General features: G+C 42.6%; 1 protein-coding gene across 8 annotated transcripts in view; it reads left to right on the forward strand.

The window, feature by feature from the left end:
• Positions 1-14,728, forward strand: part of axin1 (axin 1) — a 37,632-nt gene extending 22,904 nt beyond the window's left edge. For 5 of the 8 annotated variants that reach the window (XM_085783831.1, XM_085783833.1, XM_085783832.1 and 2 more), the window contains 7 exons: positions 1,116-1,253; positions 4,148-4,695; positions 4,780-4,944; positions 5,421-5,669; positions 5,844-5,951; positions 9,227-9,376; positions 10,436-14,728. In XM_085783831.1, the coding sequence (XP_085639957.1) occupies positions 1,116-1,253; positions 4,148-4,695; positions 4,780-4,944; positions 5,421-5,669; positions 5,844-5,951; positions 9,227-9,376; positions 10,436-10,562 (1,485 nt within the window). In that variant the 3' untranslated portion in view covers positions 10,563-14,728. The remainder of the gene's footprint in view (positions 1-1,115; positions 1,254-4,147; positions 4,696-4,779; positions 4,945-5,420; positions 5,670-5,843; positions 5,952-9,226; positions 9,377-10,435) is intronic. The other 3 variants (XM_085783837.1, XM_085783838.1, XM_085783836.1) reach the window with 2 other exon arrangements.
• The last annotated feature ends 2,812 nt before the right edge of the window (positions 14,729-17,540 follow it).

Consider the following 17,540-nt stretch of genomic DNA (forward strand, 5'->3'; position numbering starts at 1 on the left):
TCTCTGCCTTATTTTTCTCGGCTCCCTCCATCGGAGATGTGCATATTTAAGCTCTGCTGTGTCGCAGGGGCCTGTGATGGAGTATAAGAATAGCTGATGGTGAAAGAGAAGGCTGTCTAAATGCAGCTTGATGCTTTCATAAGCTGTGTGTGCTGAAGCCTAGCAGACATGAATCCTCCCCTGTGACAGCCCGATGCCTCCCTTTGCAGCTTAGGCTGTCTCTTGGTAGGAAAACCCCGGCCCTAATTAGGCCGCAGAGTAAAGAGTCAAATTAAAACTCCACACGTAGCATCCTATTAGGATGCATGAATTGGCTGTATAGTAGAGTACAAATCCCCTAAGCATAACTCTCACGTTTCCCTGCCCCAACAAATTAATCATGACTGCACTTCAGTGGCAGTAAAAAGATTGACGAGGCTTTAAGGTCTTTTTTTTTTTTTAAATGTCACCTTGTTTTTCAACCTTTTATTATTATTATTAATATTATTATATACTGGTACCAAATGAAGTAACAGCTGTGAATTGACTCTACTGCAGCACATTGACTCCTGCTATCAGGAGAGGCAATAAATATCACTGGTGGCCTTAGTAATGAGATTACGTGTGTGTTTTAGATTAGGTTCTCTTTCGTTCTTGAGGACAAAAAGCTCAGTGTCAAATCTGGGTTGAATTCTTCTCGCACATCAAATGGATAAACCGTCTCATAGTGATCACTTTGCATTGATCAGCTGCCTGTTTTTCCCTCCTCCTCCTCCTGGGACTTTTCACAGTCTGTGTGTAATGCTTTCACTCTGATCCTTCCACACCAGGCTTACAGCAGGAGAGGACTATGGGTCTGTTTTATTGCTTTATATTCATGTAATAAATGTATAAACATCTAGAATAGGGTCATCTGCAGGAGAGATGAAGGGAAAAAATCAATTTGATGTGATAATGGTCTATAAACGGTTTTCAGTGGCTTGAGTTACATATTAACACAGTCGCACAGACAGAAGAGACGCAGAATGACAGGATGTCAAGAGGACAGGGTGGTAAAACGGCCCATATGGCGTCGACTGTAATGCAGCGGTGGCAGAAACACGTTTAACAGTACGACATCTCTCTCTCCCCCTCAGCGCACAAACCGGATTCCAAAGGACATTCATGTGGAGCCAGAGAAGTTCGCTGCACAGCTGATCAGCAGACTGGAGGGCGTTCTGAGGGAGAGGGAGGCTCAGGAGAAGCTGGAGGAGCGGCTGAAGAGAGTTCGACTGGTACGTTGGCCGTTGTTAGTGTAAACCAGGGCGACCGCTGGGTTAATGTGTGAACTGTCTGTGAAAACAGAAGGAGGATGTGTGTGTCTGTTTCTCTCTGATAGGATCAGGATTTAAATGTTACTGACACCATATTAACTTTGGTGACACAGGCTGAATAATATTAAAGGCCAGAGGGGGGAAAAGGAAATTAAAGTGTGCATCCTTGAAGAAGAATTAGATTTTCCACAATATTTTCTTGATAAATTGATCATATTGTTAAGAAAATAGTGGAAAACTGTTAAAATAATCACAATATCCCATAGCCCATGGTGGCGTCTTCAGATTTTGACCATTTCCTGCTTGGAAAAATGACCAAAACAATTAACTGATCATTAAAAATGTAGCTCTGTAGCTCAAGAACAGGTTTTATGATGAAAGTCAAATTGAGTGGAAAGCTTCTGCTCAGAGCTGTTGTGATCTCATTTTAAAAAACTCATTCTTCAAATGTTAATATCAGAGGACTTTTTTTTTTTTTTTTACTTTAATATGCTTTAATAAAAGAATGATATAATAAAAAATGTGACCACGGCTAGATGAATAGGAGCCGGTTTGGGTTGTGGAGTATCAGTAGGTGCCTCCAAAGCCAGAGAGTGAGATGTGTGCCTGGCCGCTGGGCTTAAAGTTTCCACCAACAAAGGACACTTAAATCCGTCTGGCCTTAATGAAATTAATGAGGCCAGCCATTTGAATGGGGAGTAAAAACACATGAATCACTTGGAGGACGCCGTCCTTGGCCTGTCAGCGATCTGGCTACGCGGATCAGTCGGATGGAGCACCTGCACACTCGCCCACTTGTAAGCCTGGAACAATGCGCCGCCTGTTTGATGTCACTTGAACGGCGATGAAATGGTCGCTGCAGCCACAAACGAAAACTCCGTCAGTGCGCCGAGCCAAGTATCAAGTCTCAAGGCGGACGGTCCGTGCGGTTTGGCCCCCGAAACGGAGCGAAAGCTGCCATCGCACAGTTAGAGGTTTGCTTTATTAAACCTGGAGGCACGCTTGAAAACCGACTGCCTTCATCAAGTGACACTCTGTGCATCTGGAACAGGACGTGAACTCAGGGCTCAGCTCTTTAACCGTAATATCAGCGGTATTAAAATAATATGGGTATAATCCACCAAGGATTTCTGCTGCTGCATAAAAATCCATCATCCGGTCAAAGATTGATGTTATCATTTTACAGCCAGGAGAAAACGATCAGGGCGACGAGAGGAACTCAGCTCGGCTAGGGAGGAAATTACAGCTTCACCTAACATCATTCTGTGGAACAAGGGCCCCTGTGGTTCAGCTCTGCCCTGGATAATTCACACACACAAAGAGCAGCAGCAGTTCGCTATTCACATAAATAAATGAATGACGGAAAGATCATGTGAACAGGATGTCCGACGCTCGTTCTGAATCGCTTTTATTATTTGGTGTTAACAAGATAACGGAGCATGCAAGCATGTGCACTGTTGCTGCTTCATAATGAGGCATAGCATTGTGGAGACGAGCTAGCATATCATCAGTAAATCCCTGTGCACCACCTAAGATGACTTGTAGAGCTATTGTTTGGCAAGGTTTGTTTTTTATTATTTTAATTTTATGTTCAGATGGGGAGAGAGGACAGAAAATGTGTTCAAATGAAGATGTCACGGTTCCATGAATATCTTCCAGTGGGCTTCAGCGAATGCAGATATCTGGAGCCGGTGCAGAGATACAAAGACGCATCAGTTATTAAAAAACATGCCAAAAAATGAAAAAACATTTGGCTGCGAGCTGCGTCTTTCAGAGCGTTTCTTGGATTTAAGAAAGCAGTGAGAGAACAGGGAAGTTCAGATTATAGGAACAGTGCTGAGAATACCTCCTCTTTGATGTGGTTATAGCAAATGGACAGTGAGTGCAGGGCAATCACAAACTCTGGGTTGTTGTGTTTTTTTTGGCACGTTCACAAGTGAAGATTTATTTCATTATTAACATCACTGACATGAAAAGTTTGGCCATGAGCTGGCTGGAAAATAAAAGTGAAAGCCCTACCTACTGTTGTCTTTCCACTATACCTCTTTGTTCTCTCCCCTTCCTCCCTCTCTGCCAAAGTGTTCCTAACTTTACACAGGACGCAGCTCAGATAAAAGCTCCGCCGTATGGTGCTCACTACTCCAGCTGTATTTTTTTTAAAAAAACATGGAGGAAATATTTAGCTGTGGGGAAGAAAAAAAAAAAGTTTGCTTTGGAATTTCATTTTCTCATAATTTTGTCAGCAAACACTAATCTGACCGGCTGCACTTCTCCATCCACCGCTGCGTTTTATTTCATCACTGCACATCCTCCACTCCCACAGGCCCTGCTTATCAAAAAACCTGCTCTGAATGCCTGCAGCAGCCGACCCCATGATTTCACCCACCCCCCACCCCCCGGGGCAGATTCTGTCAAAGCCGAGGCTATATTGGTTTTCACTTGTCATTACATGGACGAGAATGTGCTGTGTGCATGCGTGCTGCCCTGAATCTAACCCATACCGTTGTATTGTTGGGTTTGTCTGCAAACCTCTGCAGTGAGAATGAGAGCGGACATGCAGAGAAAAGCTGCCACCTGCAGGTTGAAATGAGAACAACATGCACCCATAGGAAAAAAATCAGTTTTGTCAAATGCATCAGGAAATCAGTTTATAAAGACAAAATATTATGTAAACATATTTTATATAGTGTAGGTATTCATCAGATTGTGAATGGAACATATAAAGATAACAGCACAGTGTATATGAACCGGTATTCATGCCCTACTCACATGAACAGGTTTGTTATTCCAGGTTTTTTTTATCCAGGGTCATTTCTTTTTCTCGCACTGATGTTTTGTGTTTTTCTGTATTGAAGGAAGAGGAAGGCGATGAAGTCGTCATGGCCACAGCCTCATCATTACCTGGTCACAGGTTCCCCCCTGGTGCTTATCCGCAGAATTACAACCCCCGCTACGCTGACACCTCCTACAGTGGTCCCATTCTCAGAGATGCACACGAGGAAAACCCCGAGAGCATCCTGGACGACCACGTCCAGCGGGTCATGAGGACTCCCGGCTGTCAGTCGCCAGGGACGGGGCGCCATTCTCCCAAGTCGCGCTCACCGGACAGTTTCCCGGGTGGGAAAGCGCCGGGAGTCGGGAGTTGGCCGCTGTCGTCGGGCCAGGGTAAACACCCGTCCAGGCATGGTGTTAAAGGAGACAGCAGCCACCTGTACCACCACAAGCACGTGCACCACATCCACCACGCGGGCGCAGGGAAGCCCAAAGAACAGGTGGAGGCTGAGGCGGCCATGCGCGTGCACGGCGGCTTTCCCTGGGGCGCGGAGACGAGTCATTATGGATCAAAGTCTCGCAGCTACGCCGATGGCATGGGATCCAGCCCCATGGAGCATCCAGGGTATAGGTATGAAGGAGGATTAACTTCCTGTTGTGGCATGAATGCATCCAGAATGCTTTTTCTTTTTTTACACAAGTTGTTTTCTTCCAGTAGCAAAGGCGGCGCTCAGTGTAAAAGAGTGTACAAGAAAGGAGAGGATGTGCGGCCTTATGACATGCTGGGGCCTGGAGAGGAGATCGAGAAGAACCAGAAGATCCTGTTGTGGCTGATGGAGGGACAGAAGGAAATGGTTCAACACAAGAGGAGCCCATATGGGTCAGTGGTGACAGTCGACTTTATCTGAGTGTATTCATTTCATTTCATTTTGATTTATTCCATTCATGGTTTACATACTTAACATGGTTGCACATATTTACATAATGTACACTAAGTCACCATAAATGAAAAGGAGCAGGATGAAGAAAAACTTATAGTACCTGCCCCTTTCTATAGTTATAATTGCATTGGCTTAGTATCAACACCAATATTATACACTATATCAAAATAATGATGAAACATATAATAAACAAAATAGTTAAATAATAAGTAAATAGTAAACAAACAAGCAAAATAGCAGTGGACACAGCTCGTCTATCTATCTTTTCTTTTTCTTTTCATCACTGTCTGTTCTCTGAAACATTACTGGGTGTGTCACCTTGGAGAGTAGTTTTCTTCTTCTATTGCAACAGTTCAGTTTCTGTGTTTTCTCCAAACATCCATGAACGTGTCTCATGTCTTTTTTTTTTTTTCAGGAGCGTCACAGGGTCCAAAAGGACCACGGGCCACGAGGGATCCCGTCTCAGCTCGGCGGAGAGGTCGGGCTCGGCGTTCCCAGGCGTCAGCGCTCAGCTGCGGAACAACGTGCAGCCGTCTCACCCCTTCATCCAGGATCCCACCATGCCCCCCAACCCGGCTCCCAGCCCCCTCACCCAGCTGGAGGAGGTCTGCCGGCGGCTGGAAGAGGAGAAGATCAAGTCAGGAACTTTACAGCCCAAGCAAAGGTAATAGTTAGACAGACGTGCGCCATCGTCATAGATACCAGTGCAGGGGAACGATGATCTGTCCTGTCAGTTAGTTATTTAACCAAAATAAAAGAGTAACGCCTTTTGTTCTTTAGCCTTTGTGCTCCTTAGCGCCGCTCTGTGTCTAACTGCTGGGGTTGTTGGGTCCCTCAGGTATGTGATGGAGGTGATCCAGAGGGGTCGCACCGCGGTCAGGCCTCCACTGTTCCCTCCACTCAGCGTGGTGCCCGCCGTTTCTGACAGCGAGCTCTCCGAGCCCGAGTATGTCCACTGTGTTTTACCAGTAACTTCTCTCCCCACCCCCACCGCATAGTCACAGCATCCCACCCTCCCTCCCATTCTCATTACTGGTAGATTAGTCACCCAGGACATTTCATTTTGACTTTTTGTTTTCAATTTGAATTTCATGCCAGTTTGGTTGTATAATTTACATTTTATTTTTTTTAGAATGCATAATTTTAGTTTAGTTTTCATTAGTTTCAGCATTAGTTTTTCTTTTTTTTTGTCAGGGGCGAGATTCAAAAGGGTTGAATTTGAATATGGCCATAAATTTGTAAACACACAAGATGCAATCGTAGGTGCCGTGTGTGTGTGTAATCGTGTGTCTAAGGTGAGATGCAGGTTGAGTCAGTCTTAGTAAGGAATATGGAAAAAAAACATCAAACTCTAGAGATTCAATTCACTAAGTTTTTGTTATTTTTGCTATACTTAACATTAATCATCTTGCAATAGACTTTGGTTGGTTGCATCATTATTTTTTACATCTCTGACATAACTACTTGATAATAAATCTTGTCTGATTTTAACACACATCTGGCAACAGCTGAGAAAAAGCTACTTTTAACGAACGTAGAATCAGTATGAATAACAACACGTCAGATCTCTGGCTTGTTATATCCCAAAGAAATGATCACAGACTAAGGAGAAGTGGATATTTTCTGTGCTCATGCAGAGGCAGGACCGGCCAGAGGATTATTTTTTGATGTTTTGTCAGAAACATGTTTTCTGTTTGATGTTTGACTGCCGTCTAGGATGGGTACTTAACAGATGGAGGGGAACTGTGTAAGAGGCAGATGAAAGGCAGGTTACGTGGCCGTGCCAGTGGGCGAAGCCTCCGGTCAGACCCTGCGAGCACCGAGGGGTCGGTCCTTCAGCGCTCGGATCACAAAAGACCGTCTGAACCTCACACCACCTCCAGCATCCGCACTCTGAGATGTCAGGAAAAAAAGCACAGCTGAGAGAGTGGAATTTGGATAAAAAGACACAGTGGTGGTGTTTGTTTGTTTGGACAGAAATTGACAAGAAAGAGTCAGTGTGAGATATAAAAAATATATTTGAATACGTGTAGCAACAGTAGCAAAAACAAAAAAGACACAGGGCGCCAGTCCAGCAAGGCAACTTAAAAATGTAGAAACAATAAACAATTATTTATTTATGTATTATTTTATTCTATTGATCTGCACCCGGGGGCGTTGGAGTGTAGATTCTGCCCTCAGAAGAAGAAGGGGCAGCTCTGTAGTTAGGTTTTGTCCACTAACCTGAAGGTTGGTGGTTAAATTCCCACCTCTCCCAGCTCCATGTCAAAGTACCCTCGGGTAAAGTATTTTTTTACCCCAAGAAGGATCTGTCCTATCAGTCGTTTTACCACCCCTGATGTAACGTCAGTGTGTGATTTTGCGTTTATGTGGGGAAGAAAACGTGTTGTGTGAATGGATGAAGTGCTGTTATTGGTCAATAAGACTAGAAAAGTGTGATATACTGTAAGTATAGTCCATTTACCAGGTGTAGTCTAAAGTCTGCTAAATTAGCCATCAGCAGTGCCTGTTTGCAGTCGACACCCTGACGTATAAACAACCCTCACATCGCTCTGATGCTGCAGGAAACATAAAAACATGGACTCATAAACAGCATCTTTAATTCATATTTTCAAAGTAGATGGACATTTACACCTTGTGTATGTGTGTGTGTGACGTGTTCAATTTGGACTTTCGCAGAAAGTGAGAGCTGATGGAGAGTGTTAAAGGAACGTAATTGCCTCCACAAGCTGTGTGTCACACAAGGTTGTTTTTATCTAAATTTGAGCAGAATTTCTACCATAATGTTCTCTCGTGAAAATGGTGTGCCCTTTTTAGGCCAGCAGCAAAATTGGACACCTCCTGATGGCTGTCAGCTTTAATTTCCAGGACAGATGGATGTAATTGTTGCATAATACGTTGACTAATTGACTTCCACTGACATCACTCAGCTGTCTCTTTAACTCGGCTGAACCCAGACCGCCTCACCGCTGGCTGGCTGGCTGGCTGGCTGGCTGGCCACCACTTTGGATGGCGGTACTTTAAGTAGCTCCATCGCTCTCCGCTGAACCCATTGTTCACCTGGTAATTTCAGCACAGATGGGTTTACTTTCCGGTGACAGAAGCAGATGCATTTACGCAGCCGTTCAAGTTGGTTAGATAACGTTATCTGGCTGTGCATCCTGGCACACCCAGCACCATTATTTCAGAGCGGAGCCTCTCCCAGGCAGAGGAAGTGATAGAGAGTACACCCATTTAGCTGAAACATTTACCCAGCCTGCACTAACAGATTGCGAGCATTTTTAAAGTTCACCCAAATACTAAATAACCTCTCTGCTTGATCAATATTCCATGAGAATAGGAGCTATGTGTCTGCTCATTCAATTTTCAGCGCTACCTCAATGCACTCGACTACAGGACCTCGATTTCGGTGCTTTAACTGTCTAAAAATAGCGTTTGAACTCAGTAGCAGCAGCAGCAGCAGCAGCAGCATGGCTTTCCAGGAACAGTGTTCCACATGCTCACAATAATCCACTGACCTTCTCTCAATGCTGCATTTTAAGCTACTTTCAAAACTGGGAGAAAATGTGAAAAACCGTCCGCTGCACAATCTGTAGAGAGTTTTTTTATGCTTCATTTCAGTTAATTTCTTGTCTTTTCTGCCACAAATCCTGTTGATACAGCGCTAATCAATTTCTTTTCTTTTTTCGATTTTACCATTCTTGGCTGTTTTTCCTCTTTACTTCCCATGTAGTCTATCCTGAGATAGCCTCAGTGCTGTTTATGCTACAATTGATTATTAAAAGACATTGTTTTCTGTTCACTGGTCCGGTTTTGATCAAAAACTCATAACCCGTCTAACCTGTTCAAAAGCATGTGAACCAGGATGACATTAGCCTCTTGTCTTTTCACTCCTCCCGCTTGTAATTGTAGATATTGATTTCAAAGTTCACCCTTCAAGATGCAAAGTATGGAATGACCTCAACCCTCAGTCTTCATATCATTTCCATGTGTTTATTTATTCCTCTCATTTTCTGAGTTATTTTTGAAAGCACAGTGAGATTTTGCATCATTGTCAGCATCTCCCCTCCTACACAGTCACACACTTTGAGCATATAACTGTGGTTCCCTTTAGCAAACTCTTGTCTATATGAACCTATTCCCATTGATTCTAAATGTATCTGCACATGGGAAGGTCTCAGGTTTTCTAAGTTGTGTTGTGTTTTTTTTGTCCTTTTGCAGACACAAAGCCAGTAAGAAGCAGCCCTGTGAAAACACTGTGGTGGCGTATTACTTCTGTGAGGAGCAGATACCGTACAGGACGTCGGTCAAAGGGAGAGTCGTCACTCTGGGCCAGTTCAAGGAGCTGCTAACAAAGAAAGGAAATTACAGGTGAGAGCCCTTGGGTTCATGTGCATCCTGAATGACAGGCACACTGTGTAAAAATATTTTCTATTTTAAAATGTCCCATTTTCACTAACAAATTTGACAGTGTGTGAGCTCCCAAGGTTTAATTCCTTGGGAACTGTTGCTATTCCCGAGCTTATAAAAAAACAGGTGTTCATAAAAAATTATCCTTCAAAAACCTTGAATGATGCTGAAGTGTGGTTTGGGTGTATCTCAGGGTGAAAACCCAGAGGAACAGTGTTTTAGTTAAAGGTCTGAATTTTCACTTCTTGAGGAATTTCAATAAAGCTGTGAAGATGCACTTTGAAGATGGTCACTATGATCGGTGTGTGTTAATCTACTCATGAAAAAATATAATAATATAATACTAACTTAAAGCAGATATCAGTGGAATGTTTTTGTTAATATAAGTCCTAAATAGTCCTATTTTCCGTCAGCAATCACTTACATGAAGTATTTCAGCCTAAACACGAGTCTCTCCGTCACTCTGCTCTGCTGTAACCCGAGGAGAAAATTTTCCTTGTGGGATACAAGTGTTATCCAATGAGGGGAGAGAACGGCATGAAGGGCTGTGTGTGCAGCCAAGGGATGCGCGTGAATGTGGTGACGTAGCACGAGGACCAATTGATGCCTGACAAGGGCGGGGGCTGCTAACTCATGGTGCGTTCAAGGAAACTCGTACTTTGTGTTTTTCCTTCCCGTGAACTCGTACCAGATCGAACTGGTACGAGTTCACGGGTCGGAAGTTACGAGTGGCCGTTATAGGGAACTTTCACAGACAACAGGACGGTAAAAACACGAGCTACGGGTTACCTGGAACGCTACCAAGTCGTAGTTGTGACTTGAAGCTGTAACTTACGGTTTCAAAAGCCTGCCTTGAACACAGCATTAGCCGAAACGGCCGTGCCGCTGTTATCTGCTTTAATATTAACTTATTCAATTTTATTTTTTAAAAATCAATCAGTAAATGTGATCAACTGGTGCTGGAGACACTTTAAGTGAAGATCAGGTGCCGACCTAAACTTTGTTTTTTCATCTTTTCAGGTATTATTTCAAGAAGGTGAGCGACGAGTTTGACTGTGGGGTTGTGTTCGAAGAGGTACGTGAAGATGACGCCATCTTGCCCATCTTCGAGGAGAAGATTATCGGGAAAGTGGAAAAAATAGATTGAAGTGCACATAGGAAGAGGAAGTGGCTGAAAAAACCCATGTGTGACGGACACAGAAGTGATCAGATGGTGAAGAGGAAGTGATATGAGATGAAGAACAGAGGAGCAGAGAAGAAGGTGATACAAGTGAAGGTGACGGTCAGAGCAGGCGACCTGTGACATTTTTGATGGTGTGTAACTCCACTGCAGCGACAAGGAGAAAAAAAAAGACCTCATTCACGTCTTTGGAGTGTAATGTAGAACTGTAAAGTTTACTAGATGAAAGGAGAACAAAAGTGCTACTAAAGCTACATATTTTTGATATGATGTATCAGAAGGTGTCCTTTCTAAAGTAATCGCACTTGTAATTTTTATATGTATTGGTACCAGATGTGTACAGTTTGTGTTAAAAGATAACAAAAATTTTATATCTATTTAAGTATTTAAAATGCTCATTTTCAATCCTATGGAAGCAGGAGTGTCGCCCCTGTTAAAGACGATCAAGATCCTTTATAGGGCTATTTTAATTTTTGTTTGTTTGTTCCATTTATCGTGAGAGTTCAATGGACTCTAATATTTATGCTCTTCTTAGTGTTTTATCGCTTCGCTCACCAATTCTTAATTTATGGAAATTATGGCACGCTTATTCCACTGTAAACCACTGACTATGTCTCAGTTTAGGCTGCTACATGAGTTTCTAAAGCACTAAACACTGAGTGACCAGAACATTAGAAACCTCTGTACAGGCCAGTGCAATCTACTAAAACAGCACAGTGTCTTTGAGACATTAAAGTATAATCCAATCTAAGAGTGGAATCAGTTTCATTATAAGTTCACAGAGCTATTATTTATTCCAAGGCTGTTTTATTAGGTTGCATTACTGCATGTACTGCACAGATTATTGTATTCTTCTGGTAATTTGGCTTATTCTATGTGTAAATGTAGCAGATAGCTGCAGTGTTCAACTGGATTGTTTTTACCCCACTCATATGAAGTGTCAAGCAAACTTTCGGAATAAAACGGAAGATGAGACGATGCAGTGAAAAAAAAAAGATATATGATGATGATATGAAATCACCAGGTGAATATCTATGCAAGATGATTTTTTAATTTTGTAGCCCTAATCCGAAATCTACATCATACATTGATAGTATGCCCCAAGTAACGTTTAAAATAAGTAGTCTATACACACAAGTATCCATATATTGTGCTGATTTGAACTAAAAGGTGAATACAGTCCCTCCAGCCAAGACAATTTAAGAAAAAAATTATCTTTCTTCAAAGGTTAATGCACTGTTACTGTTTGTTTTTTTCATGCATCTCAAAAAATAAAATGCAATTGTGATGTGCACAAAAGTCTAATGAGCCTATTGCTGCTTAAATACTTAGACTCCTTTGGGCTATGGACTCAGGGGAGACTATAAGCAGATATCAATGTGTTGGAGGATCTGCAAAACAACACCATGACCACAAAAAAAAAACTGCAGGAAGGTTTTATCTGACCTAGGAGTTTAGTGTATAGCACAGACTACAGATACAAACAGAAGTCTTGCATGGAACTGTCTGGAGAACTTGTGTTAGAGCTATGCAGCATTTGAAGAAACGAACACCTTGTCAAGTGTTACACACCAGGGTGGAAAAATTGAGCTCCAGGGTTGTGTGGCATCTAGTGGCACAGGAAACATTGCACAGGCAGAGGGAAGAAGAAGGGATTGCACTGAATATCAACATACAAATGTCCTCCAGCCAGTGAAGAAATTGAAACCGAAAATAAGCTTTTTCTTTCTTCAGAACTTCAACAGTGATGCAAAGCAGACCTCAAAACCCCCTTCAAAAAGCAGCTGTCACACTCACCTGACCTGAACATCACTGAAAGCCTGTGGGTGAATCTTTCAAACGTGTGTGTCTGAACCTTTAAGTTACCTGCAGGAAGAGTGGGAGAAACTCTTGCACTGAAAATGGAGAGTCCCACAACAGACTGTGGTATCGGTTTACTCACTTGTTTGTTAAATCAAAGTAACAGTGCATTAATATTTGAACAGTGTTCAAATTTGTTTGTTTACTCAACATCTTGAAATTTCCTTTGGGTTTAGGTTTCCTTTGGGATTCTGTCGAGTTTTAGGGAAGAATCCTGATTTCTGATTATGGATCACTAATTTGACCTTCTCATAAACAAGTTATTTGTAAGTTCAGCTGTCACTACTTAACTAACATTATCGTCAACTTGCTAATCTAGAAGAATCCTCAAACTTGAAGAATCTTGAAGTTAGCATGCTAACCAGCTAGCCTTGTAATTTCCGATAGCGAGTCACTGCAGCCTTTAACGTGCCCTGAAGACGTTGCGCTTGTTGTGCAAAGACAATGGTTGATTCCCCGCCATCCCATCAGCTTATTTAATGATTTCCCTTATAACACTAAGTGACTACATTTTCAGTCTCTCACGTCAAGTGCCACATTTAGCATCAGAGGTTAGAGCTGTTGTTATGTTGCAACAGAAGAGCAGATTGTCCTCCTATAGATCCAAGGTCATGCTTGTAGCACAGAAATGTCGTTGGACCTGAGCTCACAGCATTTGAATGAGAAGGCCAGTGAATGTCATCCCATTTGTGCAATGAAGACCACATAAAGGCTTATTTCAACACACTGGAAGTGCTCTCTCGCTCCCCACCCCCACCCCCTGACAGTGTGCAGGAGGGTTGAGACATGGATTTCTCCATATTATCTATGGGAACTGATGAGAAGCAACAGACACTGACAAATCAAAGTTATGTTTACAGCCACTTTCTTTTTCCGACGTTCAGATCCGCACACATGCATTTCTGCTATTCCCCAAGACTTACCATCTTAAACCTCTAAATCACTGCTTAGATGATGGATCTGTTAAGAAAGGGCTGTGCTAAGAACTGGTTTCTGCTCTGTAGCCTTCTCTAGCTTACCACAGCTACATCTCGTGCCTGGCAGAAATGAATTGTCAAGTGCAAACGATCTACCTTTGATGGATCATGTTACACCAAAGAGAAAAACAAGTAGATTGTGGGTACAGTTTTGAGTGACCCTTTTCACACTGATAGTTCTCCGCACTTATTGTTATTATTTTTTATGTGAAATCATTGATGCTCTTGTATTAAAAAGGACAGAATGTTTTTTTTTCTTTTTTTTGCAGTAAGTTGTGTATGATTGCAGGTTTTTGTGATGCAACAGGATACGAGCATCAGTTTTGAAAACATCATCAACATTCAGATGAAACGCTCCATGAAGTTCACAGGTCATTCACATCTTTTTATTATTGCAAGAGCAGAAAAATAAACATAAATGTCACAGCCAATTTAAATTTGCTGCCTACTCCATTTGACAATATAAATAACACTTCTGCATTGGAATAGCACACGGAATGAGATTGAAAGCACGGGTACGGTGTTGCTGCGTTGGGTGTAACATGATATTAAGATTCAAGGCCACCTCTCATTTTTTGTTTGTGCACCTCATCATTGTGCCAGAGCCCATAGTGAGGAATGTGCTCTAATAGAAGCCTTTTTTGTGATGGAATAATAGACAGAGATGAGTGAACCTTCAATCCAGAGTGCTGTATTGTATGTGTTGTTGCACAGAAACCCAGTGTAAAGAGAATCTTTTTTTTTTTTAAACGATCATTGTTGTTGAGATTCCCCTAAGTTAAAACAGTTTAATATAGTGCATTTACCTTTTGTTTCTTTGCCTGTTTAGTTATACATTTTTTAAGTATATGATCAAGTTATATACTTATTTTAATTTTCATTGTTTATTTCTTTTAGTGTCAAATCTGTTATGATTCTTACTGTGAAAGCCCCAAAAGCGAACTTCCCTTATTTAAGAGCATTGAAATGTACATAAAACATCAGAGTGCCTTTTATTATTATGCTAATGATGTCTGCAGTTTGACAGATGTGGGGACATAAAAGCCAGGGAATAGCTTTATGTTTGTTTAGATGTCTCTCTTTTTTTTTTCTTTGTATTATTGTTTTTTGCAATGTTATTCCTGTTCAACGATTGTCACTATCTTCCACCTTATCTGTGTAAATATGTACAATTTGAAATTGTCGTCAACCAGCAGACCAAGTCAGCACATTCAGTCCCCTGGACCTGTTTCTGTTAACTAACTAGCATGGTTACCGTTTAAAGGTACCTGGACAATAAATACATGCAATAAACCAGCGTTTGAGTTGTGTCTGTGTCTATGGGTCTGTGCAGTGATGGTGGTGGTGACTTGTCTTAATTAAAATATATTAATTTATATCAGAATTCAACAGCTCCTCATATGTGTTTACATCATGGTGAGCTCTGTATGTTTTAGTTTTGTAAAGCTGAGCATAACTGCAGTGTGTTGCTGCAAACAGGAGATGGAGCTGTTAGTTTTCTAACAATAGATACACTAATGTGTATCAACTATTGAAAGATATGCTAGAAAAAAATGAACTGCTGATAATGTGTTTTCTTAACATTAGAGATCTGATGCTGTAGAACAGAAATCCTCTTGAACAACCTGCACTGATCCATCATCTGAGAGAAACAGCGCTGTACATACAGCTCTTTCTTTCTCTGGCTGTTACGTATTGATTTGGAATAAATAATGATTTCCTGCAATGATCGTTTCCTGCAGCGTTTACCGGGAATTCTGCTGCTTTTACCTTGGCTCATACAAGCTAATCAAGACTTACCTCTGACAGGATTCTCAGAGCAAACAAGGCCACGCTGCTGCTGCTACAGTATGTTGTCTTAGATCAGTGCTTTTTCATACTCGTGTAAACCTGATATGGGACTAATGATTGTTCACCCACACTGTTAATATCTATAGCTAGCTCATGAAGTTCACTCAAGTAAATGACCATTAATTGGGTTGGTTTTTTTTCACATTATTAAAATGTCTCTGCTCAGTTATTTGCTGCAGCCAAAAGTACAAGCACTGGTGTTTTGATGCAATTCTTTTAAAGTCTATACTCTCAAAGACACAGTGTGACTTCACCCCACTGCCTGTTGTTTCTTTGTGGTACTGTTGATAAGATCTCTATGCAGCACGCCGACCTGCCAGTAAACACCATTTGTTTTGTATGCTGCTGTCACAGCGGCATGTGTTTCTGACCTCAGTCCACCAGGCCACAGCTTTCTCTGCAGTGAATGTAGCCTACTGGTTCATGCACTTTTGACACACAGGAAGTTGGGGCATTGACCCTTTCAAGTAAGACTGAGGTTCTGGGGCTTGGCCTCCAGGAGAAGAGAGGGGTGATATAATCAATATGTCATTTTTGCTTTATGTAACCAATGGTAAGGATAGGGAGAGATAGCCACGTGTGATTTACAATTGTAACTAATGGTAAGGTTAGGGTGAGAAAGTCTTTTTGCTATTGTGAGATATGTGTTGAAACCTGTGAGATGATGAAATGATGGCTGTAACTATTAGAGGGTTGAGCAAAGGTTGAGGCATAAGGTAATTGTGACATGAGATGGACTGTGACTGATGGTGGCAGCACTTGAAAATCTTGGGGGGGGGGGGGGTTTAGACAATGGAGCAATGGAGAGATGAAGAGATGATTGACCATATAAGGGGTGGTATCTAGTGCAGGCTGATGGAGAAATCAATCTGTGAAACTGTGGAAGGATGTTGGCTGATTCTGTCAGATTAAAGGCCAGTCGGCAGGGGGTTTGGTGTGATCAGGACCGGGTACAAGAGCGTTGTTGGACAGACCATCCACCTGCAAGGACACCAAGAATTGTCAGCAAGAGAAGAATCCAACTGAAAAATACCAGGGAGTTCATGACTGCTCAGCCAAGACCTGAATCCTGCCCAACCATGAGCCAAGTTACCTGCCTGGTCTGTAAGGGCTCCCTGCAGGAGGCCAGGATCTTGTGGGGCCTGGTCTTGAATTATTGGTGCACTTCATGTCGCCAGAAGGCATCCCCTGGGGTACCGCCAACATCCCTCAGGTGTCTCAGTCCCAAGGATCTGCCAGACGTATGCTTTGGAGGATGGGTTGGGCAATCAAGAGGAGCTACAATGAACGAGGTTGCAGTTCCAAATATAATAGAAGGTGCCATGGAGTGGGGACTTGAAGGAGGGGGAGTATTCTACCAACTCTACCACGTCAGGTGGGATCATCCTGAGGGGTATGCTGTTATAACCGCGCATCTGATGGATGGGAAATGTATCTGGAAGGGGGAGCGTTATCCCAGAGCAAACCCAGTTGAAGAACAAGGGAGAGTCAGAAAAAGAGAGCGGCATGCTTCTCCACCAAGAGAGGAGAGAAGGAAGTTCAACTTCCCACCAGGTGGAGGAAGAAAGTGGTATGCTTATCCACGGCGCGAGGAGGGAAGGAGGCATGGTTACCCAGGCAGGGTAAGGAGGGAGTGGGTCACCTACCCACAGAGGGAAGAGAGGAAGCAAGGATCGGCCTCACCCCAGCCTTGCATCAGCCTGGCCCCCACTGACCAAGGAGAAGAAGCACTGGACCTCAAGGAGGGGGAGTCAAGTAAAATTGAGGTTCTGGGGCTTGGCCTCAAGGAGGAGAGAGGGAGCAGCTCGGAGTAATATAATCAATATGTGATTTTTGCTTAATGCAACCAATGGTAAGGCTAGGGAAAGATAGTCATGTGTGATTTACAATTGTAACTAATGGTAAGGTTAGGGTGATAAAGTCTTATGTGATTTTTATTATTACAAGATTTGTGTTGAAACCCATGAGATGATGAAATGATGGCTGTAACCATTAGAGGTAGTAGTGAGAGTAGTGTGGCAAAGGTTGGGGCATATGGGGTAATTGTAAGAAAGGGAAGACGCTGCACACTCAGCTCCAAGTGCAAAGGATTTAATAGACAGGCCTTTGTCAAGTCATATCATGAGTTGACAAAGGCCCTGTGCTGGCCGAAACGTTGTCTATTAAATCCTTTGCACTTGGAGCTGAGTGTACAGCGTTGGACGGACCATCCACCTGCGAGGACCCCAAGAACTGGGTCTCCCTGCCACTGGGGTTG

This window comes from Trachurus japonicus, chromosome 8 (genome assembly GCF_045865225.1).
Source record: "Trachurus japonicus isolate A0001 chromosome 8, Traja_1.0".
Taxonomy (NCBI): Eukaryota; Metazoa; Chordata; class Actinopteri; order Carangiformes; family Carangidae; genus Trachurus; species Trachurus japonicus.